Raw genomic sequence first — 27,013 nt, 5'->3', positions numbered from 1 at the left:
TTCAGTAATGACCTTCTGTGACTTACCCTCTTTGTGGAGGGTGTCAATGATTGTCTTCTGGACCACTGCCAAGTCAGCAGTCTTCCCCATTATTGTGGTTTCAAAGAACAAGAGATACCCGGAATTTATACTGTAGGGATGGTCATTTAATGAAACTCAAATGTAAATATTATAATATTTTGAGATACTGATTTCTGACTGTAAGCTCTAATCATCAAAATTCAAATAAAAAAACTTTTGAAATGTTTTACTTTACATGTAATGAATCTAGAATATATGAAAGTTTCATTTTGAAATAAGTTACAAAAAAATGAACTTTCATGATATTCAATTTTTTTTAGATGCACCTGTGTATTTATTTATTTATTTATTTATTTTGTCTCTTAAGCTCACCAAGGTTGAATTTATTTGATCAAAACTACAATAAAAACAGTAATATTGTGAACTATTATTACAATTTAAAATAACTGTTTTCTATTTGAATATATTTTAAAATATTTATTCCTGTAATGGCAAAGATGAATTGAATAAAGTTGTGCTGTCTAATATTTTTGTGGAAACCATGCTACATTTTTTTCAGCATTCTTTGATAAATAGAAAGTTAAAATTAAAAACTTTTATTTGATTTAGAATTTTTAACCTTGCTTAATAAAGCAATAATTTGTTTAAAAGAAATGAAATAATATATTTGATTTGGTAGTGTATTTCAGCATTGACAAAAAATGTTTCTTGAGCACTAAATCATCAGAATGATTTCTGAATGATCATGTGACACTGACTAATTACATTTTAAAATATATTCAAATAGCAAACGGTTATTTTAACATTAATATTATTGTTTTACTGTATTTGAATCAATAAATCCAGCCTTGGTGAGCATAAGAGACTTCTTTCAAAAAATTTATACAATCTTAATGATTTTAAACTTTTGACCGGTTTTGTGAGTAAAAATTTTCATTTTTATATATAATATTTATATAATGTGTTTATAATTTCTTTTTTGTTTTTTTTGTAGGCAGACTTTATTAAAGTGGCACATCCAGACCCATCATACAGAGAGGCTGCAGAAAGGACTTGTATAAACACTGGCACTATGGTGGAGAGGTGGGCCTTGAATTTATATCCACTTATTTTTCTTTCTTTTTTTTTCTCTGAGATCTTTATGGTTTTCAATCTGTCCTACAGGCTCAATACCAATGTTGAATTGTGTAAGAGCTTGAAGGACCTGCTGGATAACAAAGAGATCGTTTCCAAACTCGACCCAGAAACAAGGTATAAATCAGACCTTCAATTTTATTTGAATATATAAATTAGCCATGATATTGATGCAGATGATGTGCTACAGGGACAGTCACTATGCCATTCCATGCCATTTATTTATTTGTTATTGCTTGAATATAAGGTCTCAACGCTGGCATATTATATAACCTTAAAAGTTGCATTTTATTTTATTTTTTAATATAATTTTTTTAAATATTTAACTATTTTGTTTTATTCATGCAGAAGAGTGGCTGAACTTTTTATATTTGACTTCGAGATAAGTGGAATCCATCTGGATAAAAAAAAAAAGGTCTACATTTTTTATTTTAAAAATTTTTATTGGGGGTTTTTTTATTGTTTTTTGACTGATTTCAGTGTAAGACACAGCTATGCATCTCATGGATTACGTTTCTTTTTCACAGAGGAAAGAGGCTGTGAACTTGAATGTGAAGCTGCTGGATCTGAGCAGTCAGTTTCTCATGAGCTGCCACATGCCAAACAGAATAGAGAAGAGAGCTCTTCCTGAACACATTCACCTGCACTTCACTAAAGACGGGAAATACGTTCAGATTGGAGGCCTGAATGCAGATACGCCTGATGATCTGGTAAATCACTTTGCTTAATAAGTAGAAACTGTTTAAATGAAGTTGCATAAAGATTGATTGAAATTAGGTTGATGTACATTTTTAGGTTGCTTTATTGTGGAGTAACTAGTGTTTTTGGTATATGCACATATTTTTCAGGTCAGGGAAGTTGCGTACAAAGTTTTCCTCTGCCCGAATGCAAATGTGATGCACATACTTGAGAAACTGCTGTCCTGTAGAGATAAACTGGCTCGCTTGCTTGGTTATGAATCTTACGCACATAGAGCTTTAAAAGGAACCATGGCCAAAAGCCCAGGTAGACTTTATGTTTCTGAGTCTTTCATTTTTTATTTTTTTAAGTTTGCTCATTTTCATTTTCTACCTTTAAACTTGAAATGTGTTGTTTTTGTACCACTAGCTACACCAAACAGAACTGCAAGGATATCAATTATTTAATATCGTATAAATAATGTATTATGTTATGTTATGTTATGTTATGTTATGTTATATGTTATGTTATGTTATGTTATATGTTATGTTATGTTATGTTATGTTATGTTATCTGTTTCTCCACAGAGGCAGTTTTTTTACAGCAGATCACAGACAAGCTCTCAGACAGGTTGAGTTTTCCCTCTTCAATATTTTGTCAATTGCTTTAAGCCGCTGGTACATAATAATGAATATATGTGCAAAAGTTAAAAGGTTTTTTAAGAAGATGTAAAATTAATTAATCTCCTGCACTATTGTCAGAATCTTATTCTAGCAGATGCCACTAGGTGTCACTGTCAACTACATTATATATGCCATGGTGGCAATAATAGAGAAACTGGATTGATATTTATATTTATGATTTAAATTGATATTTATGATTAGGATATGTATATGTATATTTGGATTGATAATTGTGTGTGTGTATATATATGATGTATGATGCTTGTATAGTATGCATATTTTATCATATAAATTGTAATGTTTATGTATGTTATATAATATATGAACAGATATTTCTGTAAACTTTAGAATGCAGAAGGATTTTGAAATGATGAGGGAAATGAAGACAAAACTCAACCCCAGAAATCCTGTAAGCACTTAATTATCTATGATATTTGGATTTTCATATCATCTGATTATTGTATCTTTTTGAAAAATGTTAGAAACTTTCTAATACCTGCAAGTTCAAGTGAGATATAGTCCATTGCTCTAGAATTAACCAGAATTAAATCTTTCTCTGTAGGAGCTAATGCCATGGGACCATCCATATTTCAGTGGTGTGATACTTGCAGAAAGGTAAGAGATCTGAGAAAAGCATGAGACAGATTCATTTCCTTGTGTCAAAAAAAATAAAATTCTGCTAAAATAAGCTGCAGTGCTGTTCAAAAGTTGGGATCAGTAAGATTTTTTTTTTTTTTTTAATTATTACATTTATTCAGAAATTATTAATAAATAATAATAAATTCTAATTCTAGTATTCTAATTAAAATAAATGCTGTTCTTTTGAACTTTTTATTCATTAAAGAATCCTGAAAAAAGCATCACACGTTCCAAAAAATAATAAGCAGCACAACTGTTTCCAACATTGATAATAAATCAGTATATTAGAATGATTTCTGAAGGATCATGTGACACTGAAGACTGGAGTAATGATGCTGAAAAATCAGTTTTGCCAACACAGAAATAAATTATATTTTAAAGCATATTCAAATAGAAAATATTTATTAAAAATTTTAAATTAATTTTCACATTACAATTTCTTTCTGTTTTTGATCAAATAAATGCTGCCTTGATGAGCATAAGAGACTTCTTTAAAAAACATTAAAAACCTTACTGATCCCAAACTTTTGAACAGCAGTGTATATGTCTAATTTTTTTGAGACTTTAAAGCTTTTTGATACAAGATTTCTATGCTTATTTTCACATTCTCATAATTTTTCTTTTGTATTCTGTGCTCTCGGTGAGCAAAATTTGTTCATTGACATTCAGCCTTTATTAACATGGCATGCTGGAATGTTGTGTTTTGTCTCGGCAGATTCAACATAGAGCCAAGTCTGTACAGTCCGTACTTCTCGCTGGGAGCGTGTATAGAAGGTCTGAATGGTCTTTTCACGCAGCTGTATGGTGCATCACTGCTGGCTGAGCAGCCCAGTGTGGGGGAGGTCTGGAGTGAAGATGTGCACAAGCTGGTGAGATCACACTTCTGTGCTTGATTATCAAACCCAGTGGGCTTAAATGAGAGCTCATCTTCAGGTCAAGCCAACTTCATTTCTAATGTCACTTGACATTTTGAATTGTTCCTTCAGGCTGTGGTGCATGAAACAGAGGGACTGCTGGGATATATCTACTGTGACTTCTTCTACAGATCAGACAAACCTCACCAGGTAAAGAAGCCATCTACGTACTTAGTGTCATTCGTTTTTCCAACTCAAAATAGTATTTGTTGTACAACATTATACAATTATTCACTCAAACAATTTATTCAAAAGCATTGATTCATTAATGAAAAGAAACAAGTTACTATCTATTCGAGTGAGTCTTTGAATAATTTAGCCTACTCAATCAATTTGTTCAGAAACATTGATTCATTAAGGAAAGGTGAAATTACTGTCTATGAGGGAGTCATTGAATAATTCACTCAAGCGGTTCATTAAAAAACGCTGATTTATTAAGGAAAAAATTACAATCTTTAAGTGGTTCATTGAATCATTCATTCAAATAATTCATTTAAAAACACTGATTCGCTAAGGAAAGAAACCAGTTACTATCATTATGAGGGAGTCATTGAATCATTTACCCAATCAATTCGTTCAAAAACTCTGATTCATTAAGGAACGAAACAATTTACTTTCTATGTGTGTGAGTCATTGAATCATTAACTCAGTCAATTTGTTAAAAAAACATTGATTTACTGAGGAAAGCAAGAAATTATTGTCTTTACAAGGGAGTCATTGAATGATTCACTCAAGTGGTTTATTTAAAAACACGTATTCATTAGGGAAAGAAACAAGTTGCTATGTATATGAGGGAGTGATTGAATCATTCACTTAACAAATTCATTCCAAAACACTGATTCATTACAGAAAGAAATAAGTTACAAGTATTAACACGTATGTTTATGAGTGACTCATTGAATTATTTTCTTAATTTATTCAAAGACATTGATTCATTAAGGAATAAAACTGACCTATTCAGGAATTACATTTTTTTTTAATTGCAGTCAATCAGTTTTGATCAACGCAGTTTCTTTCGTGTGCCACTCAGGACTGCCACTTCACCATTCGTGGCGGGAGGCAGCTAGAAGATGGGCAGTATCAGCTGCCGATGGTGGTCCTGATGCTGAACCTGCCTCACCACACTGCTCCCACATTGCTCAGCCCAGGCATGATGGAAAATCTCTTCCATGAGATGGGCCATGCCATGCACTCCATGCTGGGACGCACCCTCTACCAACATGTGATGGGTACGATATGATTACTACTAAAATCAGCTAATTTTGTCCAGGTCTTCAGCTTTAAAATGTACCTGGAGCAGCATGATCACAGTGATATTATTTCTCTCTGTAGGAACAAGGTGTGCTACTGATTTTGCAGAGGTACCTTCTATTCTAATGGAATATTTTGCCACTGACTATCGGGTTACTGGCCAGTTCGCTCGCCACTATCAGACTGGACAGGTACACTGCACACTGCACTACAATGTTTATGTTCATTTTGCAGACGTACCATAAACGTAGTCTATATGATTCATACATTATATGCCAAGTCTTCTGAAGTAACTTTGTGTTCATTTTTGGATGAGCAGTTCATAAATTAAAATTGTATGTGTATTTATAGTTCGAATCAATATAATTTCTCACAGCCTTTGCCGCAAAGCATGGTGGCCCGACTTTGTGAGTCCAAGAAAGTATGTGGTGCATCTGACACTCAACTTCAGGTACCAGATCTTCTCATTCAACATCCAGTGTAATCACATCATGTTTTTGGAGTATAAGATGTAACAAAAATGACTATGAGTTTCATAAGAGAGAGAGAACTATTTTTTTTTTAATTAATTTGCAGGGCCGTACCTTAAGTATGCATTGATATAGAAAAATTAGCTGATATTGATAATATAAACAATCATGATATTGACTTTTTAATAAGGGCCTATAACTGATGTGATGTCCAATATTATTGTTTTTTTTAGCAGTATTCACAGTGAAGCTTGAATGTAGATTGTAAAATTAGTAATTAAAACAGTTTAATGGATGAATTTAATGAATTTTAAAAACTATAGGTAATAATTATGTACTTTTAAACATTTACATTTATAAATATTGTTAGGAAGAATTGTTTTGGGAAACTATGCTCTGATATTTTCGTCTTCCCAAAATAAAAAAGCTAATATTAAACAATATGTAATAAATGGTTAATTCATAAATGGTTTGTTCTAAACTCAAGGATTCTGTAAATGGTTCTCTTTAGGTTTTCTATGCAATCCTAGATCAAGTTTATCATTGAAAACCACAAAATCGATCAACGACAGATATTATGGTAGATATGCAGAAGAAGTATTATGGTCTGCCATATGTTACCAACACAGTAAGTGTGTTTCATTTAAATTAAATAATTAGTTTGGTTTGGTTTTTGATTTTTTTTTTCTCTGTCAATCCATATAGTAGAACTACAAAAATAGATAAGGTATAAGATATAGGAAATCTTTTCTTAGACATAATGCATGGTCTTAAGTATAACTTTGAATTATTTGCTAGTTATTAAAGGCTTCCTAGACATCAGTGTTTCACAAAAAGCACATCTCCCCATATGTAGGTGGTCTGTTGCCCTGAAATGAAGTGATCCATTGCCGTTATTGAAGTTAATGAATGTTTGGGAATCGTTCCTTGACTAATCCTTAATAACATCTTATACTCCTGCTTCTGAAGTACAAAAACACATCAACACACCAAGGTAGTTTAGTTTTGGCTCCTTTCCTGCCATGTGGTTTTCTACATCTTTCACAGACACTGCACGGTTAAAGGATTAAAATGCTTTTGTCCGCTCTCCGGCCCTTTTCGGGGGGCCTTTTCTGCAATAACAAAGCAGAGATAAACTTTATAGAAGCACTCCCTGGGGGAAATATTTGAAACTCTTCTTTCAGAGTCTTTTTGGAAGGGAAAACATAGTTTGAAATGCTTTTCTCAGCTCTTCGGCAGCTGTAGAGATGGCCGCCTGAGAGATGGAGCGATCTAAAACACATATTTTATTTCGGAATGGCCTTCATAAACCGTTCATCCTGGCCTGTAATTATGTGGAGCCACTGGGAATCAGGCCTCCCCCCCAACTCTAAATATTCCCTTCTCTCTTTAATTGCTTCAGCCATAATGTCTTTACCATCCTCTAAATCACCCAGCTTCCCCCTTTTTATCCGTTTTTACTGCCTCTCACGGGAACGCAGCTAATAGTATGCGTGTGTCTTTCGTTCCTGTAGGATGCATGTTTTAGTGACTATTAAAGCTTTCCTCGGCCCACATATGGCCGTAAAACCCTCCGCATGCAACTCTGTTGAAGAATGAAAGCTGTTTTGACACATTATTTTGTTGCAGTAAAGATATAAAACCAGATTTTTACCTTGCAGTTTTTTCGTGACAACACATGGAAACATTTTTATTGATCGCTCCTTCCAGTGTACTCTAACCTTCAAAAGATTGGGGTCAGTAAGTTTTTTTTTTTTTATAAAGGGGTCATGAACTGAGAAACCAAAACATCCTTTGATCCTTTGAGGTCATTGTACTATAAAAACATCCTGTAAGTTTCAGAACTCAAAACTTTGTCGTTAGTCTTAAAACAGCTTATATTGAAGCCAGTCTACCAAAACAACAGCTTTTGGAATGTTCTACTCTATGATGTAATAGTGTGGATAAGCACCGCCTCCGCAGAAGATCAATACCTGCTTTGACATCGCTGCCTGTTTAACCCCGCCCACCAATTCGTGCATGTAGTGTATAGTGCCAATCATAGCAGTGGGTGTTTACTTCCGAGTCTACAATCCGCCACGCCTATTCAAACAGAGCGTTCTGATGAGGAGGGTTAAAAACAGGACAGAAAATAGCTTACGTCTAAAATGTTGATGTTTTTTATGCAAAAAACATTATTAGTGGACCTCAGAAAACAGTACAAAATAAAAAATTAAAAACTAAGGCAGTTCATGACCCCTTTAGCAGTTCATAAGTCTCTTGCGCTCACCAAGGCTGCATTTATTTAATCAAATATAGTACAAACTGTAATATTGTGAAATAATTATACAAATAAAAATTACTGTTTTATATTTTAATATATTTTGTAATTTATTCCTTTGATACAAAGCTGAATTTTCATTACTCCACATCATTACTCCAGTCTTCAGAGTCACATGGTCTTTCAGAAATCATTCTAATATGCTGATTGGCTGCTCAAGAAACATTCTTTTTTTTTTACAGTGTTGAAAATAGTTTTTTTTCAGGATTTTTTGATTAATATAAAGCTAAAAATAAAAATAAAGTATACATTTTGCCTATTTTATCATCCACCTGGGGGAAGTCTTATTGCTTTACAAAAATAACATCCTTCTCCTCAACAAGCCCTGCAATTTGAGGTGTTTGTCATTTATGTCTTACCACAAATGGCACGGGCACTGGAGTTTCATACTGTTGTTTGTTCAAATCACTACCCCTAATATGAGTAATAATAGTGATGCCTGACCACTAATAAAGATTGCAGCCATTGATGGAGATGGTTAATGATTCAGAGAGAGAGCTGAATTTACAGTTGTTTGACTTTTGTTGACATTGATTCGTTTTACTAGGGCATTAATAGTGTTCTGGAAGATAATGTCAGCTGTTAGAAACATGGGCCAGATGGAAGTTCTTGTCCTATTGCTAATATTTGGGAACATTCACACATTCCTCTGGCCGCTGAGACACACAATGGGATGCGAAAAGCAAGTCCAAAAAGCATGGTAATACCATGTTAGATTTATTCGTTTAAGGCCTTTATGTAAAGATCTGTGAATGTGAAATTCTTATAAACGTACACTTAAAGTATCTTATGGCCAGCAGCCTGACAGGACCCATCTGCAGTGAAAATATTTCCATAACCTAATACAGATTTTTAGATGAGTGTTGATAGTCAAGTAGCTGCTCTGCTTTGCTAATGTTTATCTTTCAGATGTTACGTCCCTACTGGAGTGCATTTGAGCTTACTGAAGTCATTAGGGGCCATATGGGTTATGTCTTGCTGATACTCTGGGGCTTAACTGTGTATTATACAGCAGTTTCACCTTCTCCAACCATAATGTGTCTCTCATAGTGCTGTTTAAACAACCCTGGCTCTTCAACAACTTTGCAGAGGAACACTTAACGCACACATTCTGCATCAGAGCAGACTGTCCAGCATGTCCCTTAGTAATGTCTTTGCCGAGTCCTTTATATCCTGTAGCATGATAGCAATGCTTTTATAAGGTACCTACAAAAGTACATAGATATGTAACACATGTATCTGTAAAATTCACTTGCACTTACAATGGAACAGTGGAGAAGGTTGCCCCATGCCCTGCGAGAGGAGCAAAAGCCCTCAATGGTATATAACCAACTAATTGAGCTTTGTTTTGTTTGTTTCTTGGTTTATTGTTTTGTTTGTTTTTTGGCTTGCTTAGTCTTTGTTTTTTGTTTTTTTTTGCTTTGTTGTTTTTGTTTGTTTGCTTGTTTTTACTTCGTTTTTTTGTGATTTGGTTTGATTTGTTACCTTGATTGGTTTTCCTTTTTAGTGTTTGTTTGGATTCTTTGTTTGGTTTGTTTGTTTCTTGCTTTCTTAGTTTCTTGATTTGTCTTTCTTGTTTTTTTTTTCTTTCTTGCCTTGTTTATTTCTTGTTGTTTTTGTATTGTGTTTGTTTCATGCTTTGTTGTTTTTGTTGGTATTTTGTTTGTTGGTTGGTTTTTTGTTTTGTTTGTTTCATGCTTTGTTGTTTTTGTTGGTTTATTTGTTTTGTCTGTTTAGTTTATTTTTGTTTGTTTTGTTACTTTGTTTGTTTCTTGATTTGGTTTGATTTGTTACCTTGATTATTTTCGTTTGTTTCTTGCTTTCTTCGTTTCTGTATTTGTCTTTTTTGTTTGTTTCTTGTTGTGCTGTTTTATTTCCTCAATATTCTTTTGTTTTGATTTGTTTCTTGCTTCTTGGTTCATTATTTTGTTTCTTGGTTTGCTTTTTGTTTTGTTTGTTTGTTTATTTTTTTATTTTTTATTGTTGTTGTTGTTGTTGATTTGTTTGTTTCTTGTATAGTTTTTGTTTAATGTTTTGTTGGTTTATTTGTTTTGTTCGTTTGGTACATTTTTGTTTGTTTTGTTTGGTCTGTTACTTGGCTGGTTTGATTTTTTGTTTCTTAATTTGGTTTAATTTGTTACAAGGTTTGGGTTGTTTTGCTTTTTAGTTTTGTTTGTTTGTTTGTTTGGTTTGGTTTCAAGATTTTTTATTTGGTTCCCTTTTTGTTGTTTTGTTTCTTAGTTTGATTTGTTTGCTGGTTTAGTTTTTTTTTTTTTTTTGCCTCTTAGTATGTTATTTTGTTTCTTGGTTTATTGTTTTGTTTGTTTCCTGATTTTAATTGGTTTGTTTGTTTTTTCACTTGGTTCTCAATTGTTTGTTTTAGGTTTGTTGTGTTTTGCTTTTTGTTTTGTTTTTGTTTGTTGTTGTTGTTTTTTTTTGGGGGGGGGGGGGTTGTTTTTTATTAAAATAACATTGATATGAAAATTTAAATGTTTATACTTGTGTGTTTTGTGTTTTATTCATCAGATACGGTAGAGAGTCACATGATTTTACGGGGTGGGGGTTTGAGATTGCTCAAATTCAGGTATGCGTGTCCTGCATGAGCACTTGGGCTGTGTCAAGATAGCATGTGAGATCCACAGAACAGAAACTACTGTTAAAGGTACTGTAGATTTCAATGGCATCCACTTAACATTCAGTGGCTTCATCACACCCGTAATGACAGTGATGAAGAATGTCTTTCTTTGTTCAGTATATCCAAAACCAGTCACACTTCGACCATCTTACTTGCTGACTTTATGAACCCAGACACCCAATTAGATTAGCAGTAGCTATAATCTGATATTATCATATACCAACAGGTTTGTTGCCCCTATTTACTGTCATATCAAGCGTAGTGTACTCGGTTCATTTCCTGCAGGGATAATGGTAACAGCGGGTGTCTAAGCACATCTCCATCCCTCAGCGATGTATTTGAACTACTGAGCTCTTTCAACACAAATCTAGCCTGTGTTTTAATGGCAAAATACTTCCCAACTTGCACCCACCCAAAATATTATCACTCTCTTTCATTTAGCTCAGAGTAAAGTAGCCATGGGAATAGGCTTTGCACCATTTGTGCTCTGGGAATGTAAATATTTAGTGATGAATATGGTCCCGAAGGCATTGTGTGGCAATAGCATGACTCTTCCATTTAATTGGGTCACAGTTGCAGCTGAGATATTGAATGTTGTTAGCATCAGCATGTTTCCAGGTTAGAAAATAACTTGGCAGGCGTTTACAGATATGTAACAGGAATATTCCTACGGCAGCTTGTGATTAGTTCACCTGCACCTGTCTCTGCAGGCCTGGCAGCTGAGGTTTAGTCATCTTGTCGGCTATGGGGTGAAGTACTACTCGTACTTCTATAAAGACCCTCTCAACAGATTTGTGAAAGACATGCATTAGGTGTAAAGCCACAACATTGTTTTTTTTTTCTGTTTTTCCCTAAAGTTTATACACTCCTTACCCTCTGTGGAGTTGTTCGGTCATTTTTGACCAAAACAATTTAACTTTTTGTTGTTGTTGTTTACTTCTTTGGAATGGTACGAAACTTGGGCAAAGTTTTCAGCACTTGTTATGTGAACACACAAAAAAAAAAAATCATGGACATGATTCAAAAAGGTTAAATGGTCCAGAAAAAATAGTCATGCTTGTACTGTTCTTGTTCTTGTTTATTTATATAGCACAGTTTAATACAACACCAAGTTGCCCAAAGTGCTTCACAATATCACAATAAAATATGTAAAAAAAAAAAAAAACACAAATCACATAACAACATGGACACGATTTAAAGTAAATAAACCTGCATCACAACAACTCCTCATTAGTCTTTAAAAGATGTGCTTTTAACATAGCTTTGTAACGTGCTTGTACTGTTCACAGTCAAACATAACCACATTGAAACGAATGGAAAGCAAATTTCATCAAGTGGAAATGTTTGGTACTGCACTCAAACAAAATCTTAATGAAAGCTCATTTTTTGAGATATCAACTCCAAATTTGGAGCATAACTTGAGATTTATGGCTTTGATTTTATTGAAGTTTTAAAGTAAAAAACATGTTTTGGAAAATATACAGTATATTTCATATAACATTTTTAAATAGTACTTTGGGGCATTTTCATAATATAAACTTAAACTTAAAGTTTTTTTCTTTTTCAGTTCTTAAGTTTAGTTTCACTTTTTTCACTTCAGCAATAATCTGCCAAATGTCTTGTTTAAAAAGAGACCAAACTTAATAAAATAATACAAGTTTTATTACAGTTTGTTCATTCATCTAATGAATGATTTGTGTGCCATACCGAATTAAATTACTTGATATATTTGTTTCTTTTCCCCCAGAACAGATAAACTGTACAGTTTAAATGTGTGTGTCTGCTAAAAGTGGACTAACATAAAGATGTCCTCGAAGCTAACAGGAACAAACTGAAAACCACAAAACTCCTGTTTTCATTTCATGGGGTCTTTAAAAATACCAGGATATCTTAACTACTCTGCTGTGGTTTTGTTGTTTAGCACTTTCTTTTGTTTGGACAGTTTTGGACATGTCAAGCAGGTAGAGAGGGAACATAAGGGTTTATGGGCTTAGATTGTGGGAACGATGCTGGTAGTGTAACGTAAACCTCCGTCTGCTCACGTTGTTGCAGGGAAACCGGAGAGCGTTACCGTAGAGAGATGCTGGCTCATGGGGGAGGGAAGGAGCCCATGCTGATGGTGGAAGGTAAGAAAAGAAGTCTGCGCTTGAGAGAATGAACAAGGTCTCAGTTCAGTCACTGCCATTTCTTTGTCCCTTAAAGAGTCAACAAAAAGAGTCCAGATTGGCCTTGTTTGCTTTCTGAGTACATGCTCCTGTTGTTATACCGAATGATTCATCAGTGCATGTTATTACAAAAAACTGCCCCAGTAATGTCAGAATGTATTACCTGCAATAAACAATTGCCAAGAGGCTATTTATATCACAGCAATTATAGAAAATAAGAATATGTTACTATTGGGTAAGTGAAGATGATCTCTGGATGCAAAATTCAGAGAAAAATTCAAATGCACTGGCTTTAAAAAGATCGGTATCGGTGATCGGTATCGGCAGATACTGCTTTCTGTGATTGACGATCGGTGATCAGCCTCAAAAATCCTGATCGGAGCACCCCTAATTATCATTTCATTTTAAGCATGTGATTTTACTTTTTGGAAAGCATTCACGTCAGGTTAAAGTTACGATAATTATGAGCTTCCAAGTAATAATAATTTTTAAAAAGCATTTTATTTTATTGTATTGTATTGTATTATTTATTTATTTTTATTTACTTTTTTAATTAACTCTTTTTTTTATTTACCTTTTTCATTTTATAATTTTTTTTAAAAGATACAATTATTATTATATCTATTATTATTATTATATCTGCTGTTAATTCAGTTATTAACCTATATATATATATATATATATATATATATATATTTGTGTGTGTGTGTATGTATGTATGTATGTATGTAAATATATATGCATGTATGTTTGTATGTATGTATGTAAATATATATGTATGTATGTATGTATGTATGTATGTATATATATATATATATATATATATACCGGTATATACATTTTTTTTCTTGCCATGAATATAGCCGTAGTAGCTGGTATGGCATTAAATTGTGAACACAAACAAACAAATCAGTATGTGTATGAAATTGTTAACACTAGTATTAAATAGTGATCCATAATTTTGTTAAAATGTTTTATTACAGTTATATTATCATTTCATTTTAAGCATGTGATTTTACTTATTGAAACACATTCTTCTAACTTATAATTATAAGTTTCCAAGTAATAAAAAAAAACATGTTTTGTTTTGTTTTGTTATTTTGTTATTTATTTTTATTTACTTTTTTAATTCACTTTTTTTAATTTACCTTTTTAATTTTAATATAAAATGATACAATTATAATATCTGCTGTTAATTCAGTTATTGACCATATTAAAAATAATAATGATAATAGTAATATTTTTACATATTGGTATCAACTGAAATTTCTACATTAGTAGATGTATTACCATATCATTATAATTTCATTTTAAGCATGTGATTTTACTTATTGAAATTCATTAACATCAGGTTGGAATTACAATAATTATGAGTTTCCAAGTAATAAAAAAAGATTTTATTTTGTTTTGTTTACTTTTTGAACGATCTTTTTATTTATTTACCTTTTTCATTTTATTTTTTCATTTTAATTTAAAATAATACAATTAATATATCTGCTGTTAATTCAGTTATTGAAAGAGAAAAAAAAACACATTAGTATCTTCACTTCCTTATTCTCTGATTCCTTAGCTACATGTATTTTCCACTGTTAACTTTCCGGTTCAGAGGGGTTCTCCTCAGCACACCCCATGCCCCCTCCTCTGTGCCGGATCACAGTGGAACAAGAGCCACCCTAGAGACTGTAGGCCTGTAGCCTAGGCCATTTTTATCTGCCAGGCTCCTCGCTCTGAGCTGGCCGGATCCCAGGCCTCTGGTGCTGAAAAGTCCAGGCTGGATTAGATGGCATAGCAGAGAGAGGAAAGTGACGGACTGAAGCCCTGTGTTCTCCAGCCATGAGCGGCACAGAGGCATCTTTCATGGCCCTCAGCTTTCCCAGGGACCTCTATTTTAGTGCCGAAGGACAGACTGAAAGAACAATACAGACTCGGGCACCTGGGCTGGGATGTGTTTTAGCACTGTAGCACACAGATGGTGACAGGCATGAGTTTTAGATACAGGATCACAGGAGGGGCAGGTTCACCTTAGTTTTAAACATTCCTTAATGGGGTTTCAGTGAAATAGCATTCATATATTCACCAATAATCTATCATAAAGAAAAGCAGATCTTATAAATATCATTACAAACACTGGATTATCAGTGGTTGAAGGGGGGAAAAAATTATAGTTTTTTAATAAGAATATTCTTGTTTTCAGTCAGCTGCACTCAAGAATCAACACGTTGACATAATATTGTGTAAAGGTTAAAAATATGCAAGGAAGGCCAGACAACTCAGTATGCAAATTTTACAGTGACATCACTGCTGTGGAGGTTTGAATGCTAAGCATTCTTTCAGTGCAAATTAATGGAAGGTTTTCTAACTTTATACATTTCTTAAAAAGTAAGTTTACAAAAAAAAAACACATATCACACACTATTTTATTTAATGGATTAAATAATAGTATTATATAATAATAAATTATAGTTAGGTTCAAAAGTCTCAATCCAAAATTATTTCCAGCATATTAATCAGCATATATTAATGATTTCTGAAGGTCCATGTGATACTAAACACTAAATTAATAGCTTCTGAAAATGTATTAAACCTTTTAAAATATATTACATGGAAAACTGTTATTTTAAATTGTAGTAATATTTCACAATATTACTATTTTTGCTGTATTTTTGAGCAAATACAAAAAAATATAAACTTTTTGTCTATGGAATATTTTGGAATATATGGAATAATTTGTGTCATTGGCTATTTAAACTGTTTTTACAAACAGTCAGTTGTGATCATCTCAAATCATGCTTCAGAACATATGTTTAAAATTATATATGTTTACATGATATATGTCGAAATATGTTTATTTTTCAACTTTTTACTCAAATTTAGGGAAATGTATTTTTACCATAGAATAAACAAATTAAAGTACTTATCTCACAATCCTGACTTTTTCTCTTGCAATTCTGAGGGAAAAACTCTTGATTTATAAACTCTAAACTCAGAATTTCTTTATAAACTCAGAATTGCAACTCGCAATTGCAAGAAAAAAAGAGTCAGAATTGTGAGATTAAAGTCGCAATTACTTTTATTGTTATTTTTATAAAAAATATATGCTTCCATACAAATTCATATCCTCATAACATACTAATAAAAAGAAATTGTGAGATGCATACTCAGAATTTTGAGAAAAAGGTCTGTGATATAAGCAATATTATAAATAATGTTATTTAAATATCTACTTTTTTCCTAAATTTTCATAGTTGAACAGACCTCAAGGCACATGATTCATGTACACAGTGGCATAATCCTTTAAACTTGAGCTTCCTTTTTATTTTTTTCTCAAAGCTTTGAGACCTCCAGTTTTAATTACAGAGTCGATGATGAAGTAATTTCAGCCTTCAGGTAGATCATGAGCTTATTGCTTTCAACTCGTGACATGTTTCAAATAGTTACAAACGCAAGCGCACGTCAAAGCCGTGGAGTAACCAGAAAATCTCTTCATCTGCTGGGAGGGAAGCTGTAATTATCTTCTTAGTCTTGAAACATTGCTCAACCTGAGTCTAAGCAGTGTTCATAGAGACCAGGACCACTGGATCTCAGTCGGTGGAGTTTTAGGAGCACATAATGAAACCCTGAACTCGATTCGGTTGCATAACACTTCATATAGTGTCTTATGTCAAGGCCTCGTTTGTCCTCTTGATAACCCTGTCCTGTTTCACATGAAACCCAAACCAGCGCTACCTGAGTCATGTTCCACCATGTCTGTGTGCCCACGTAACTGCACAAGCTCAAGGTGTGGTGCGCGGCACAGGAGCCAAAGAACGGTCTTTAAACAGGGATTAATTGAGGAGAGATGAGTCTGCCTCACTTTGATGTGTCTTTAGTTTCATCATCCTCCAATCCCAGTCAGGAGCTCTTCTGACCAATCGCAGAGAGCCTCCTCATCCTCTTGTTCTCCTCAGATAAATGAAGCTCTCTGTGAAGGGAAGCTGTTTGAAAAGGCATGTCGGACATTCGTTCTGTGGTTGACCTCCATTTCAAAGCACACACAGCTGGGTTGTTCAGGACACCTTGAACTAGAAAGTCCCCTTGATCCCCTTGAAGTCCCCTTGAATAAAACACACACTGTGCACCTGCACTGATAAATATGGTGACTTTAGTCCATCCTTCCTCGCAAATGTTTGATCCTTTCAACCGTTTAATCATGTTCCCACATAAAAAAGATTAATTATTCCTCAGTGTTAGGGTTAAACTTTAGTAGTGGGGTTGTTTGTTATAAGACCTTTGATCATATGTAGCTTTTTCCACTTAAAATGTATTTATATATATTTTTTTTTTTTATTATATTATATATAATGCATTTTTATTTGTATTTTATTATAATTTATTTATTATTATTAACTTTTTTTAACATTGCGCAGTGTGTATATAATGTTTTTTATATGGCATTGTTCAAAAGTTTGGGTTTGGTAAGATTAAGAACTTGTGGGGGTATTTTATTTATATACTTTTATTTATTTAGACAATTTTTTATGGACTATTTGAGTATTGAGTATCATACAATTATATTTATAATGCATTTAAAATCTTGTGTAAATAAAATGTAAAAAAAAAAAATAATAATAATAATAATAAATAATAAAATGTAGGGGATAGGTAAGATTGAGGGGTATTCTATTTGTATTTATTTAGAATGTTTTTGAAAATTGAGTATTATAAAATTGTGTGTGTGTATATGTACATAATTTTAATAATACTCTGTCTAAATAAATACAAATTTATAAATTATACATATATAACTATTACAAAAAGGCCAAATGTAGCAAAAAATTATAATAATAATAAAAAAGGGCATTTACATGAAGTAAGCATTATAAGACATTTAAAAACTCAAATAGATAGTTCTGGCACAAAAACACTGACACATTTTAATTGCTCCAAATGATCTAGATCATTCTAGAGATCAAAGGAAACAATAACGTAGTCCTCTATATGTAATAATGTAGTAACTCTTTAACATCAGAAATGTAAAGCTCATTCCTGAACATTTATCTGATAGCTTTATTCTCACTTGATATGGCCTTAATTTATATATTTTTGGTTTTAGAAAAGGGAAAAAATGTGAGTCTGGATTGGGTTTTACTCTGAATCCCCTCTAGAGTGAGCTCAGGAAATTGGCATCATTATAGAAAGTGCTATTGAAGCTGGAGACGTTTAGTCCTCGTGTGATCCACTCAGAGATTAAAGCAATAGTCCGGCTTACATCTTCAGCTCTCTGAACAAAATCTGTGGCTGTAGCATTCATCTTAAAAAAAAACTAAAACCATGAGTACAGTAAGGTGTACAGCTGGAGGTAATGCTTACTTTTACCGACGTAATGCCAGAGGTTGAAGTCAGACAGGTGATTATATAAGCAGTAGGTTTTAATGCTAGTCTCTCCATATCTGTCATGCCCAAGTCATGTCAAGTAGGTCAGGAACCTCCTGGCGGCTATTTGGCAGATTGTGCTTAAAAATCGAACAAATCCAGATCCCAAATCTACAGAGCCCATAAGGGGACATGAGATAGGATGAAAAATTATATTTCAATGCTTTTGCGTTGTCTCGCAAAACTTTTGCACTCCTCCAAAAAATTTTGTTCACTCACAAAACTGTTAAATTCAGTGCTTTTGTGAGAGAATGCAAAGTTTCTTGGGGGAACACAATCATTTTTTACGAGATAATGCAAATGTTTTATGTGAGAATGCAAAATTTCTTGGGGGAACCCAAAACTTTAGCAAGATAATTCATATGTTTTCAGAGAGAATGCAAAGTTTCTTGGAGGAATGCAATACTTTTGCAAGATAATGCACATTTTGCAAAAGAACGCAAAGTTTCTCGGTGGGACACCATAGTTTTGAGAGAGCGCAAATGTTTTGTGAGTGAACGTAGAATTTCTCGGGAATGCAATACTTTGCAAGGTAATGCAAATGTTTTGCAAGAGAATGTGAAGTTTCCCAGGGGAATGCAATACTTTTGCGAAAGATTAAAAATGATTTACAAGTGAATGTGAACATTCTTGGGAGAGCGCAATACTTTTGCGAGAGAATGCAAAGTTGATCAGGAAATGCAAGACTTTTGCAAGATAATACACGTTTTGTGAGAATACGCAAAGTATCTTGGGAACTCAGTAGTTTTGCAAGATAATGCAAATATTTTGCAAGAGAATATGAAGTTTCTCAGGGCAACACAATACGTTTGCGAAAGAATGAAAATGTTTTGCGAGCGAACGCAAAGTTTCTCAATACTTTTCTGAAAGAATGAAAATGTTTTGCAAGTGGACGCAAAGTTTCTCAATACTTTTCCGAAAGAATGAAAATGTTTTGCGAGCGGACGCAAAGTTTCTCAATACTTTTGCGAAAGAATGAAAATGCTTTGCGAGCGAACGCAAAGTTTCTCAATACTTTTGCGAAAGAATGAAAATGCTTTGCGAGCGAACGCAAAGTTTCTCAATACTTTTCCGAAAGAATGAAAATGTTTTGCGAGCGAACGCAGAGTTTCTCAATACTTTTGAGAAAGAATGAAAATGTTTTGCGAGCGGAGGCAAAGTTTCTCAATACTTTTCCGAAAGAATGAAAATGTTTTGCAAGCGGACGCAAAGTTTCTCAATACTTTTCCGAAAGAATGAAAATGTTTTGCGAGCGGATGCAAAGTTTCTCAATACTTTTCGCGAAAGAATGAAAATGTTTTGCGAGCGAACGCAAAGTTTCTCAATACGTTCGCGAATGAATTAAAATGTTTTGCGAGCGAACGCAAAGTTTCTCAATACGTTTGCGAAAGAATGAAAATGTTTTGCGAGCGAACGCAAAGTTTCTCAATACTTTTCCGAAAGAATGAAAATGTTTTGCGAGCGAACGCAGAGTTTCTCAATACTTTTGAGAAAGAATGAAAATGTTTTGCGAGCGGATGCAAAGTTTCTCAATACTTTTCGCGAAAGAATAAAAATGTTTTGCGAGCGAACGCAAAGTTTCTCAATACGTTTGCGAAAGAATTAAAATGTTTTGTGAGCGAACGCAAAGTTTCTCAATACTTTTGCGAAAGAATGAAAATGTTTTGCGAGCGGACGCAAAGTTTCTCAATACTTTTCCGAAAGAATGAAAATGTTTTGCGAGTGGATGCAAAGTTTCTCAGTACTTTTGCAAAAAAATTTAAATGCTTTGCAAGTGAACATTTTCTCAAGGGAATGCAATAATTTTGTGAGAGAATGCAAAGTTTCTTGTAGGAATGCAGTACTTATTTTTTCTATCACCATGTCCCTTCAGGGGCTCTGTACAAATCTACATCCGGTGTATATATAATTATGAATCAGAGGGAGAACATTTAATCAAATAAGGCCATATTGTGATTGTGACCAGATTTCAGATTTTCATCTCATCATTTAGTACAGGATCACAATCAAATCATTGTAAAAGCAAATATTTACACTACTAATTATACATATCTTGTTAAATTTGTTTCATTTTATTATCTATTAATTTGGAAAGATTAACATAGCAGGGTTTGTGGGTCAAAGTTGCATGAGATTTTAGTGCAGCCTGTTGCTGTGTGGACTTGGCCTCCTCTGTGTGTGTGTGTGTGTGTGTTTTAGAGGTGACCCGTGCAGGAAAGAGGGGGAAGGGAGGAGGACCTATTTACATTGGCAGCTCTACAAGGGGAAATGAGCAGACTTCAAAGCACCAGCAGAGAGGAATTGTAAATCAAGTGTGCACAGTTTAGCAGGACGATGCACACTGATCTTGGCTGCACTGTGTTCACTGAGCTGGGCAGCAGCAGATATGTGTCAACCTGTGGAAGATGATATTGTCATATTATAATGTAGTGTTGGGAAGATAAAACATCTGCCCTTTTAGATGCTGCTTCTCTGCCAGTGTAAATGCTGCTTAGATTTACAGCGCTTCTTTGAACATTGTTTGATGCAAAGTATATGGAAAACATTTACCTAAACAAGTAATTATCACAGGAATATCATCCTGGTAAAGCTTGAGAGAGTGTGTGTAACTGGAATTTGCCCCTCATGTTTCATGTCCAGGCATGTTGCAGAAAAGACCCTCCATCGAGGACTTTGTCAATGCCCTCGTGTCTGATCTGGACCCTGACTTTGAAACCTTCATCATGGACTCGGAGGGCTGAGGGATTTTTCATAGCAGTATAACTTTATCTTCCTCACGGTAATCAGTCTTTACAACTGGCTGAACAATCAGTATTCATGTTCAGAGAAAGAAATTAATTTATGAACCAAAACTGAACGGTCTCACAACAGTGCTTTGTGGGATATATGCTAGTGAATTAAAAAAAAAAAAAACCTTGTTCAGGTCATGTTTCACACAGAAATGTGTTCTATTGTACAGAAATAGAATGTATATGTGTTCTATTTGTTTGCTTTTCGACACCCAAGATCATTGCAAAAAATATATTATCATAAATGCATAATGAATGTATTTATACATCATACAACATTGTTGGTACTACATGTAAATATCACTCAATGTAGTTATTTAATTATTAAACTGAATGGTTAAATAAAATAATGTTTAATAATTTAATAAACCGTTGGTATATTACTGTACTGTTTTTTACTATAATACCAAAAATATACTATAATACAAAATAAAAGTAATATTTTTACTGAATTTGGGGGGGTATGTATGTATAAATGTGTATATATAAATCATTTAATAATTAATTACAAAAATAAAGAAATATATATACTCTTTTTAATTTATAATTTTTATAATTATTAAATAAATTATATACATTCATGTCCACATAAACATTCAGTCATATATGGCAAAAAATTATATACATATGGTCTAACAACTGGGCATATATATATATTATTTTTTATTTTTTATTTTTTAGATGTAATATGATGTTTATATGTGGTATAACAGTGGGTTATTATTGTTGGATAGTAATTAAACACTATATTGTCTGTCCTCAAATAAGGTTGATATTAATTTACTCAGGTCTCCTAGTGTATATCTAAAAATACAGTGCTTTGTATATTACAGTTTGTATAATTTTCAGATGATTGTTATAATGGCATTATATTTGTGCATTGACTTAATATTTTCATTAAATACTCCAGCAAAGCTTATAACGTTTTATTTACAAATTTGATGAGCAACACAATTCATAAGGTTTGTATGAGTTCACCATATATCATTACGAAAAGCAAGAGTGAAGGCACAAGATGAGTATCTACATTATAAAAAATATTGTCCTTCTATTTCCTATCACACAGTATCTACAATTCAACACACTGGAGCTCTCACACACACACGCTGCGCAGTTTGATCTATGGAACTGGAATGTACTGCAAAGAGCAATGCAAACCATTCAGGTCGACTGCAACCAATACCTGCAGCTGAACCTTAACTTCAACCCACCTCAACAGGTAGTCAGTGCTGGGGTACAGAACTATCTAGTACTTTCCTTACAAAAGACAGCAATCTTTTGTCTTGTGTGGTTTTGTTTACACATTAATAAAGTCTCTTTAGGCCGCTGTTGGTGAGCGTCACACACGACTGGAAAATAACGGCAAAACACACGTTTTCAGTGTGTGTGGCCTGATGTAATCTGAGGTGGGATCTTCCTTTGCTCATTCTACCTCCAGAGTGGCTCTCAGAGACCAACAACAGGTGAGATAAGAGCAGGTCATCCTGGAGCGAGACAAAAAGAGCGCAAGAACAAACTTGTTAATTGCTTGGCACTGAATCAGTCAAAGTAAATTAAAACATGTCTCATGAAGCCTCTTCATTTATGAGAATTAGCACAGGCATGGTGAGGTTTGGCTTGGTCTCTTAAAGGGACAGTTCACATTTTTTTTTTACAATGGAAGTGAATGGGGACTGGGACTTTCAAGCTCCAAAAATGACAAAAAGCACCACAAAAGTAGAGCATATGTCTTGTGTGTTATATTTCAAGTCTTCTGAAGCTATATAATAGAAAAAGCCATATGGTTGAGTTTTAGTTATTTGCGGAGAATAGTGTATGTTCAAATATTGTCTCAAAATATGCTGTGCCAGAAATTCTGTCAAAATGAATCAAAGCTTTGGAATATATTGCACATGTCATATGTAAAAAAAAAATAGAGGCCACAAATTAAGAATTCGTTCCGATTATGTATTTATTCGTTTCCTTGATTAAAGGTAAAGTTCACCCAAAAATATACATTTTGTCTTTATTTACTCACACCCATGTGAATTTCTTCTGTGGAACATAAAAATATATATATTTTAAAGAATTTTGGTATCCAAACAGTTGCTGGTAGCCAAAAATACAGTGGAAGTCAATGGAAACCACAAACTGTTTGGTTATTAACATTCAAGATATGGTCTTTTGTGCTCATCAGAAGAAAGTAAGCTCCTTCCCACATTTTACAATTTAACTAAATTAAAAATAAATAATGTTAAAAATAATACAATTTGGCCATCATTTACCTTAAACTAGCGAATAAATGAATCAAAAGTGTCCTTGAATTAAAAAAACGAATAAAACATGGCCACGGATGGAAAAAGTCATGTGGAAATTAATTCTTAAAGGGACAGTTCACCCAAAAATGAAAACTCGAAATATCTTTGTTCATCTTCGGAACACAAATTAAGTGCTACTCTCATGAACGCGAGTTGAAGACTGACACGGAAGAGAAGAAATGGTTGAATAAAGCCATTATTTTGTTTTCTCTATGCACAAAAAGTATTCTCGTAGCTTCATAAAACTAAGGCTGAACCACTGATGTCACATGCGTTGATGACACAATCTGTATTGTTAAAAGCGCTATATAAATAAAGGTGACTTGACTTGACATGGACTATTTTAATAATGTCCTGACAACCTTTCTGGGCCTTGAGCGTGTCAGTTGCGTTGCTGTCTATGCAGGATCAGAAAGCTCTCGGATATCATTAAAAATATCTTAATTTCGTGATTTATGAACGACATGAGGGCGAGTAATAAAGAGAATTTTCATTGTTGGGTGAACTATCCCTTTATCTCTGTCTACAATATCTAGTTTTTGTATGTTTGGACTACTTTTAAACTACTTTTATGTTTCTTTTAGTCATTTCCAAGCTTGACAGTCCCCAGTTATTTTCATTATACGGACAAGAACAACCATAACATTCTATTAAAATTCTCTTTGTGACTTCGACGGGGAAAAAAAAGTCGTCGATTTGGAACGACTTGATTTTTTTTATACTATTGTAAGCTTCCTTTTTAGTTTATAATCTCACATGTCAAGGTTAAATACTTGAAACAAAAACAGAAATCTATGTGACTATATAATCCCAAACATCTTGATTCATCGTGTTTAAAGCTCACTACTATCCGGTGACATTTTGAAGGCTAACAAAGTAGGGAACGCATGACTTCACGTGTTTCACACCAGCACGCTGTTTGACAAAGGGCCCTTTTATGTGTTTCAAAGGAAACTGAATAAGTTGTTCCTTTCATGTTCGGCTTTTCACCATAAGGCTTTTGTTTCCTGTGGTCGCATGTTTACACACACCACCCTCGGCTCTTGATGGCATCGACAGTTTGTCAGTTGCTCATTTGCTTTGGCTCTCGTAAACGAACACAGAAGTGGAGTGTTTCAACATCTCAGCTTCCATTCGGCTCACATCTTGAATTCTGTGTAAATTCTATTGCGAAATTTTGATTGATTGTTAATATAATTCAGCTTACAAGGCATATTAATGATAAATCCCTCAATTCAAGACTTCCCTTGATTTTTTTTTTGGGGGGGGGGGTGGTAACACATCACAATAACATTAAACATGTTTATATTAGTTAATGCATTAGGTAAAATTACTTAACAATGAACTATACTTTTAGAGCACTTAATTAATATTAACCGAGAAAAATAAGTTTGTGGTCGGTAAGCTTTTTTTAATGTTTTTGAAAGAAGTCTCTTATGCTCACCAAGGCTGCATTTATTTGATTAAAAATAGAGTAAAAACTGTATATTGTGAAATATTATTACAATTTAAAATAACTGATTTGTATTTGAGTATATTTTCAAATGTAATTTATTGCTGTGATGCAAAGATGATTTTTTTCAGCATCATTACTCCAGTCTTCAGTGTCACATGATCCTTCAGAAACCATTCTAATATGCCAATTTACTGCTAAAAAAAAAAAAAACTTTTCTTAATATATCAATGTTTAAAACGGTTATGCCATTCTATATTTTTGCAGAAACTTTAATTTAAAAAAAATTGAGATTCTGTTATGAATAGAACGTTTAAAAGAACAACATTTGAAATAAAAGTAACATTATAAATGCCTTTACTGTCACTTTTAATAAATTGAATGCATCCTTGCTGAATAAAATGATTAATCTTAACTTGTTTATTTTAATCTTAATTCTTAAAACTAAATAAATAATCTTATCAAAAACTTTAACTTAATTAGTCATTTATAATACATTGCTCCACTATTGAAAATGAATAATGGACCATTTTGACCCACAAAATATAATTGTAAGTACAATTTTATAATTTACATGCATTTTGTGTACCGTTAATGTAACAAAATACGGCAACACTTTATTTTAGGGTCTCTTAACTAGTTGCTTATTAGCATGCATATTACTAGAATATTAGCCATTTATTATTACTAATTAAGCACATATTATGCGGAAGTGACGAACTGCAAGCTTTGAATGCTTATATCTTCTAAATGCGAATTTTGTCACTGTTTTGGAGCACACTGCCTTATAGATAACCTTAAGACTAACATATTGATACTAACACCCAAAAAACTTTAATAGTGAATAAGTGTTCCCTATTCTAAAGTGTTACCCAAAATACAACTCATTGACATTTAGTAAATTGATTTATGGCACAAAACTACATTTCTCATCAATTTCTGTGGCGGCATGAGAATATAGACTCTTAAACTGGACGTCCCCAGGAGGACACAGAGTTTGTCCCTGTAATGAGTTTTCTGTCAATCACTTTGGACCGATTAGACCCTGTAGCTTCACTCACCTTCAGTTGCAGACAGCTGTGGCTGTAGAAGCCGACTGTTTGACCCATCCTCAGGCTCAGCTGGGGTCAGGCCTGAGCTCTGCACGTCTCGTTCCTCGTCCTCGTCACACGAGGAGCATCTCTGTATGGACTCAGAGGGATCGTCTGAGGTTGTGAAGGTCTGAACGAGCGGCCAGGTCTCTTCAGGTGCACATCCCACATCTGCCTGGCTGCTGCCCAGTGATGGATTCACCAACCTGGTGGGACAAAAAACATACTGTCAAATTTCATGGAGCTCAATGGAGGAGTTGAGCTGAAGTTAAACTGGTTTTGATGGCATCTTAAAGACACAACGCTCATTAAATAAAAAATAATGCAGACAGAATACAAGAATGTGTCCTTTTATTTTCTGAATTCACACAATACCCACATTACTTTGAAAAGAACAGTGCCACTCAGGATAAAATAAAATAATAAAAAAGTGTTTATACTCTATAATAGAGAGAGTCTTAGTCAATGGAAATTAAGAAAATGTAACATAAAAGTCAATTAATGTTACTTTCTAAAAAAGTAGCAAAACACTTTATTAGAAATGACACATTAATGTAATACTGCTTTTTTTATATATATATTGGTCACCAGTAATTTTATTAATAAACTGACACTAAATAAGATGTGTACAGTACCATTTAAAAGTTAGTGGTCAGTAAGAGTTAAGAAATTGGGGTCAGTAAAAATAATAATTATTATTATTGGATATATTTAAATAGCTCAAAAGTGACAGTAAAGACAAATGTCTACGAAATAAAATTTATTTCAAATAAATGATGATCTTTTGAATTGTCTATTCATTAAACAATCAAAATCATTTCAAAACTATCATACAAATTTTAAACCGTTTTCAACATTGATAATAATAGGAATGTTTCTTGAGCAGCAAATCAGAATATTAGGATGATTTCTGAAGGATCATGTGACATGATGCTGAAAATTCAGCTTTGCATCACAGTAATAAATTGCATTTTAAAATATATTAAAGGGGTCATATGATGCTATTTTAAAGATCATTATTTTGTGTATTTGGTGTAACAGAATATGTTGACATGCTTTAA

General features: G+C 33.4%; 1 protein-coding gene and 1 pseudogene across 1 annotated transcript in view; one reads left to right on the top strand and one right to left on the bottom strand.

The window, feature by feature from the left end:
• Positions 1-21,248, top strand: part of LOC107745878 (mitochondrial intermediate peptidase-like) — a 22,058-nt pseudogene extending 810 nt beyond the window's left edge.
• Positions 21,249-21,821: 573 nt separating this feature from the next.
• Positions 21,822-27,013, bottom strand: part of LOC107745874 (tumor necrosis factor receptor superfamily member 19-like) — a 40,393-nt gene continuing 35,201 nt past the window's right edge. The window contains exons 9-10 of the mRNA XM_016559899.1: positions 25,923-26,158; positions 21,822-22,595 (exon numbers count right to left, since the gene is read on the bottom strand). Of these exons, the coding sequence (XP_016415385.1) occupies positions 22,591-22,595; positions 25,923-26,158 (241 nt within the window). The 3' untranslated portion in view covers positions 21,822-22,590. The remainder of the gene's footprint in view (positions 22,596-25,922; positions 26,159-27,013) is intronic.

This window comes from Sinocyclocheilus rhinocerous, unplaced genomic scaffold (assembly GCF_001515625.1).
Source record: "Sinocyclocheilus rhinocerous isolate Xijiao unplaced genomic scaffold, SAMN03320098_v1.1 scaffold3636, whole genome shotgun sequence".
Taxonomy (NCBI): Eukaryota; Metazoa; Chordata; class Actinopteri; order Cypriniformes; family Cyprinidae; genus Sinocyclocheilus; species Sinocyclocheilus rhinocerous.
The sequence above is the reverse complement of the archived record's forward strand: the minus strand, read 5'-3'. Positions and strand labels throughout refer to the sequence as shown.